Genomic DNA, 6,316 nt, shown 5'->3' with positions numbered 1-6,316 from the left:
TTCAGTATCTGCCATCCACTGATTTTTTGCCAGTAAATTTTGCTTTTGAAACTTTGAAACTCATATTTTATTATGTGTTACAACTGAGATAATAAGCTTGCAGCTGCATCCACGTCAGCTGGTTCACCTTCCAGGTGCTTGGAAACCTGAAAATTGAAAGAAGAAAAAATTTACATAAAATAGGAAGTTGAGGTTGTATAAAAAGCTTCATTGATGGAAAATATAAAGCTAACAAATACTTGCTGTCTGAAAGATTGATTAGCTTGGTATACTGGACTGCAAGACATCCTACATTTCTTATACCTTATTCACTTTATGGAAATATGTGATTTGCTAGACTAGATGGACCTCTGGTCAATACTTCAGAGGAAGGTCAAAACAATCCGTGCCTGTACCATACATGGCCAAAATGGAGATAAGCTTGAATGCTCTCGTCAACAAAATCTAAAATTGTGAAGGAGATTATTACTGCACAGAGGCTAACACACTGTCTAACTTGTTCCAAGGAGATGGCTTGAATTATTACTAGGGTCCCACTAGAGCTCCAGAAGAGAATATTTTGATGAGGAAGCTGCAACTGGAGCAGAGGTTGGGCTGATGTTTTTACAAAAAAAAAAGTGAATATTTTCCTATTGACACTGTCATCAAATGGTTCAGTCAGGAGATCCAGGATGTCTTGCAAAAGCAACCACCTTTATTTTCTGTGCCTATTCATGTTAAGGGTTAACTCAATGAATCAAGGTGTCCAGTTGAAAATCTATTTTATTAATTTTTAAAGCTCACCAGTAAAAGAATCAACTAAAACATCCAGATATTAAATGAAAAATCTATTCTGGCAACAATCTAGTGATGCTCAACTATTTCCTCTCTTCTGACTAAGAAGGGAGTTTGTCCCCTCAGAAGAACGCTAAGGTTGCTTGCAAACTTGACAACTCTTCATGATGAGGTCACAACTGTTTTTTTCTTTTTCCTTCAGTCAAGACCTAAAAACTTATTAAAATTAAACCTTAACTTTGGAATCATTCTAACCTGAGGTTGTTGCTACCCTCCCAACCAAAGATGCATTAAATAGGACTCAAAATTATTACCCGATGCCTCTTTTGAGATTTTGATGAAATGCCTTTTGATAGTTGTTTGACTTCTTTCTGTACTTCAATAAATGCTTTATTTACTGTTCTAACTTTTTCATTGTTCACAATGTTTATCTTTAGAGGAAAAAAAATGCACAAGTTAGTCAAAGACAAAGAGCTTAATATGATAAGGCTTATTTATAGCCTATTTATTATACATATTTATAATGGTTCTACCTTTTAAAAATTGCTTGGAGTGGGGCACATTCTTTAAATTATATTTTAATTGTACTACTGTTTGAATGTGTAAGTATTAAAGATAGTGAATTTTTAATAGAACTTTTGTATAAATGGTTACTAGCAAAGAAATCTAATGAATAGGTCAAAGCTAACTTATTTATATTGGGGATAAAAGGGGAAGAAGGATTTCCTTCTGGAAATGGAACACGTAACAGAAAAATAGTTCAGACAAACTAGGCCACCTTCAATTTTATTTTACCCAATATGAAGAGCCACCCAGTCCAGACAGGTTCCTTATTTCTATCAGCATGTAGGTACCTGTAATTTGTAGTTGCTCATCTCATCTTAACTTGATCTAATGGGCCACTTTTCTGTAACAACAGCATTCTCAAATCTGTTTTACTGTTATATACGAAATACTGTATAAAATGGAGATTTAGCTCCGTCTATAGATATTCCTGAGTATAAGCTTGCTGCTATTGTTTGTCACTGAAAGTTATCTTTGTATCTGAACAACATCCTCAGGTGCCAGTGACACAAAACATTTTCCCTTTGAGTCACTGTTTATTTCCATAGCTTTGGTAACATTCCAACTTTCTACTGAATGATTTGTTCTCTTTTGTCTATAACTTTCAGCCAAAGGTAAGAGGTCTTTCCTTGAACACCCTCCTCAGGAAAAAAAAAAAATGTGATTACAATTGGCTTAGCTATACGTTTTCCAACAGTTTGAAAATATGTATTGGAAAAATGTCTTTGCTGTTACTTTATTAGATTCTTAACAGTTTAATTCTGTGGCAGATTATGCAGTTCAGGACTGACACAAGTTTTGGGAAAACAAAGCCAAGTAAAGTGGTGGCTAACAAGTCTAGTGCATCACCTGAACAGTACAGTTTTGTCTAATTTTAGAATGAAAGCTCATTAAACCAGGGATTACATTTTAAGTCTTGTTCAGTGCCATGTTCCCCAGTAATCAATAGCATGCTGCAAAACCACTTTCAGAATAACCATCTCCAAGATAAAGCCATATGAAAGCCTTGAATTGGGTGTATATAGAACAGTTTTGTGGACTAGCCTTCAAGCTTTCAGCGCTCATTAAGATAATACATTTAGATAATTACATTTAGAAATCATACTCCCACTAGAAACTTCTTGTACTTACCAATGAAACAAGTAACAGCAAGAATTGGTTTTAAAAAAAGGGTTCTCAAAAAAACTTTCTGCAAAAATTTTCATTTACTCAGATCCAATGTTCTTGTTTTGAAATAAATTTCCAACCAGCTCTAGTAACAAAGATTACAGTAACCGAGATTATTTCTGTCAGGTTTTCTGTATCTAACAGTGCTTGGTATGTAATCAGTTTCTGTTTACCCAGTAACTCTTCCGCCTTTTGCTTTTTCTAGGTTTTGCAGCAATAAAAGCAAGGGTTTTTTTAGTTTTTTTGTTTTTTAAAGAACAAAATGGCAAAAACACAAAAATGGGCAGTAATGACAAAGGGTAGTCCCCAAAGTTCTTAAAAAACCAACAATCCACCCTAGATTTCAAGTTGACTGTTCTAGTGTAAATGTGTATTTCTTGTGATATTTTCTTCTTGTTTGTTTCAAGCAGCTGTGTCAATCGAGTTTCTATCAACCAGTATTGATTCAGAATATCCACATATAATCTTGGCTTCTTCTATTCTTGGCTGATTGATGAATCAGGAAAGGGATAGTGTTTGCTTTTAGTCATCTCTCTCCATGCTCATTAATGCTTTATACAGTGGGACGACTGAAGGCTTTTTGCCTCTGTTCTGTGGGTGATGGACACATTCACTGTCCATTTTGGTCAATTTCACAGTCATATGATTTCAAAAATCATAAATTTCATTATTTCAGCTATTTAAATTTCATGGTGGTGTAATTGTAGGGGTCCTGACCCAAAAAGAAATTGTGTGCAGGGAGGGTGTCGCAAGGTTAGTGTAGGGGGTTAGCAGTACTGCTATGCTTACTTCTGCACTGCTGCTGGTAGTGGTGCTGCCTTCGGAGCTGGGTAGCTGGAGAGCAATGATTGCTAGCCAGGAGTCCAGCTGTGATGGCAAAGTCACCGCCAACAGCAGCACAGAAGTAAGGATGGCATGGTATGGTAGCGCCACCCTTAGTTCTGCGCTGCTGCCTTTAGAGCTGGGCCCTCAGTGAGTAGCTGCCACTCTCTGGCCACCCAGCTCTGAAGGCAGAGCAGAAGTAAGGGTGACAATACTGTGCCATCCTTAAAATAACCTTGAGATTCCCCTGCAACTCCCTTTTGGGTCAGGACCCCCCAATTTGAGAAACGCTGATCTCGCCCGTGAAATCTGTATAATACAGGGCAAAAGCACACAAAAGACCAGCTTTCACAGTCCATGATGCTTTTTTTTGTGGCTGTGAATTTGGTAGGGCCCTAGCCCGGTACAGGTCCGGCTGGGGTGGGGTTTTTTTTGTTTTTTTTTTGACAAAATTATGCTTGGTTGGAGATTTCTAAAAGAACGTCTTAAGAAAAAAATGTTTGCACAGGTTGATTACTGTGGCCATACTAACCTTCTTCAGCCTTGTTGTGACGGGTTTAGCTTTATTCTTGGCCTTCAGGGATTTGGTGTTGGCCACGTGGAAGACGCTCTTGGGCTTTGACCCTTTGGCTTTGTTCTTGCCCATGGCCTAGAAGGGGGTAAGACAACGAAGTTCACCGTGTAAGTAGGCGGCGGTTGGGCCGGAGGACGTGCCAGCTTTTTCACCGGTAAAATCGGTTTCTGGGCCTGCTACCCCAGGAAGGAAGAGCAGGGCTGGGGTTTGTTTAAAACTGAATCAGGCCGGCCCTCAGGAGGCTTGCCCGAGAGACAGGGCCGCTCAGGCTAAGGGAGGCGGCGGGTCCCCGCGCCGATCGGCCGGGTGCGGTGTGGCGACAGCTGAGCGGCGCTGCGAGCCCGGCTGCCATCTCGCTGGGCCCAGCCCCCGGCAGGTCCCCGCTAACTCTCGGCAGAGGGCGGCGGAGCGGGAGGCGTCGTTCCCCCGCGCTCCCCGCGACGCGAGCAACAGGCGGGGTCGAGCCGGAATCCCCCCGCAGCTAGATGCGCTGCCGGGCGCGGAGCAAACACTCGCCTTCAGCCAGAGCCGGGCTGCCCCCGGGCAGCTCCCCGCTTCCACCGTAAAAGCAACCGGCCCCGGCCCAGGGACCCGCGCCCCGCCCCCGCTCCCGCTCCCGCTCCGGGCCGAGCCCCAGCAGGCGCCCGAGGGGCTCCCCTCTCCCGCGGCCGGGCGCGTGCCCGCTCCCAGCGCACTCACCGCCGGATCTCACCCGGGGGCGGGGGGGAGGGGCGGCTGCGCGAGCGCCCCTGCGTCATCACAGGAGCGCTGCCGGGAATTTCCCCCGCCCCGGAGGCGGGAGACCGCGAACCTGAGGCCCCGCCCCCGCAGCGGCCCCGGCGTTCCCCTGCCGCGGCTGCACGCTGGGGACCAGCCGCCCGAGGCGAGCCTGGCGCTCACGAGGGGACTCCGCCGCCGCGTGCTGCGCCTTTCCACGTGCCCGGGGCGGCCCTACCAGCCGGGCGCGGGCCCTGCCCCTTCCCCCGCGGGGGCTGGGAGGCTGGAAAGGAAACAACCACCGCGTGCCAGTGGGGCGGGAGGGAGGACGAGCTCGTGAGGGCGAACGGAGGCTGACAACGCGGCGGAAGGAAATCAGTGGCTCCCCAGGGCCCAGTCCCGAGACGATTAACAAGGCTCCCACCCGACATACCGGGAGCAAGCGCTAGGGGGCGGCGTTCCCCCGCGTGTGTTTGAAGGGGGGGGGTGCTATTGGCCCGCTGTTGTTAACGCCTTCCTTGAGTTACACACCAACAGCTGGGCAGGGGGGTCTCACAACATAGGGTTTGACGGGTTTCAGAGTAGCAGCCGTGTTCGTCTGTATCCGCAAAAAGAAAAGGAGGACTGGTGGCACCTCAGAGACTAACAAATTTATTAGAGCATAAGCTTTCGTGAGCTACAGCTCACTTCATAAAAACCCATTGTTTCATGTTCTCTGTGTGTGTGTGTATATAAATCTCTCCTCTGTTTTTTCCACCAAATGCATCCGATGAAGTGAGCTGTAGCTCACGAAAGCTTATGCTCTAATAAATTTGTTAGTCTCTAAGGTGCCACAAGTACTCCTTTTCTTTTTGCGAATACAGACTAACACGGCTGCTACTCTGAAAACAGCTCACTTCATGCATCCGATGCATCCGATGAAGTGAGCTGTAGCTCACGAAAGCTTATGCTCTAATAAATTTGTTAGTCTCTAAGGTGCCACAAGTACTCCTTTTCTTTTTGCGGATACAGACGAACACGGCTGCTACTCTGAAACATCTCGGATGCATCCGATGCAGTGAGCTGTAGCTCACGAAAGCTTATGCTCTAATACATTTGTTAGTCTCTAAGGTGCCACAAGTCCTCCTGTTCTTTTAATATATTTTTGGTGACCTCAGAGTGCAGCCACTAACTCTTCCTGGTTTCAGAGTAGCAGCCGTGTTAGTCTGTATTCGCAAAAAGAAAAGGAGTACTTGTGGCACCTTAGAGACTAACAAATTTATTAGAGCATAAGCTTTCGTGAGCTACAGCTCACTTCATCGGATGCATTTGGTGGAAAAAACAGAGGAGAGATTTATATACACACACACAGAGAACATGAAGCAATGGGTTTATCATACACACTGTAAGGAGAGTGATCACTTAAGATAAGCCATCACCAACAGCAGGGGGGGGAAGGAGGAAAACCTTTCATGGTGACAAGCAAGGTAGGCTAATTCCAGCAGTTAACAAGAATATCAGAGGAACAGTGGGGGGTGGGGTGGGAGGGAGAAATACCATGGGGAAATAGTTTTACTTTGTGTAATGACTCATCCATTCCCAGTCTCTATTCAAGCCTAAGTTAATTGTATCCAGTTCGCAAATTAATTCCAATTCAGCAGTCTCTCGTTGGAGTCTGTTTTTGAAGCTTTTTTGTTGAAGTATAGCCACTCTTAGGTC

General features: G+C 44.9%; 1 protein-coding gene across 2 annotated transcripts; it reads right to left on the bottom strand.

The window, feature by feature from the left end:
• Positions 1 to 30: 30 nt before the first annotated feature.
• On the bottom strand, positions 31 to 4,822 carry RBIS (ribosomal biogenesis factor). 2 transcript variants are annotated; one of them, XM_038390653.2, is made up of 4 exons: positions 4,601 to 4,822; positions 3,860 to 3,976; positions 1,089 to 1,205; positions 31 to 146 (listed from the first exon to the last, which is right to left on the bottom strand). In XM_038390653.2, exons 2-4 carry the CDS (start codon positions 3,971 to 3,973, stop codon positions 78 to 80), a joined length of 300 nt encoding a protein of 99 aa, XP_038246581.1. In that variant the 5' UTR covers positions 3,974 to 3,976; positions 4,601 to 4,822; the 3' UTR covers positions 31 to 77. The 2 variants fall into 2 exon arrangements, with proteins under 2 accessions (XP_038246581.1, XP_038246580.1); XM_038390652.2 differs by lacking the exon at positions 4,601 to 4,822 and adding an exon at positions 4,418 to 4,575.
• Between the last annotated feature and the right edge of the window lie 1,494 nt (positions 4,823 to 6,316).

The sequence above is a fragment of the Dermochelys coriacea genome, chromosome 2 (genome assembly GCF_009764565.3).
Source record: "Dermochelys coriacea isolate rDerCor1 chromosome 2, rDerCor1.pri.v4, whole genome shotgun sequence".
Taxonomy (NCBI): domain Eukaryota; kingdom Metazoa; phylum Chordata; order Testudines; family Dermochelyidae; genus Dermochelys; species Dermochelys coriacea.
This window is presented reverse-complemented; position numbering and strand designations above follow the sequence as displayed.

What these genes read in the sequence shown, in the direction of transcription:
- RBIS (XM_038390653.2), bottom strand. Translation starts at nt 3,973, where the DNA reads ATGGGCAAGAACAAAGCCAAAGGGTCAAAGCCCAAGAGCGTCTTCCAC. An exon ending in TCACAACAAGGCTGAAGAAG is followed by an intron (nt 1,206 to 3,859) that starts GTTAGTATGGCC and finishes TTTCCTCTAAAG; the next exon opens with ATAAACATTGTGAACAATGA. An exon ending in AATCTCAAAAGAGGCATCGG is followed by an intron (nt 147 to 1,088) that starts GTAATAATTTTG and finishes TTCAATTTTCAG; the next exon opens with GTTTCCAAGCACCTGGAAGG.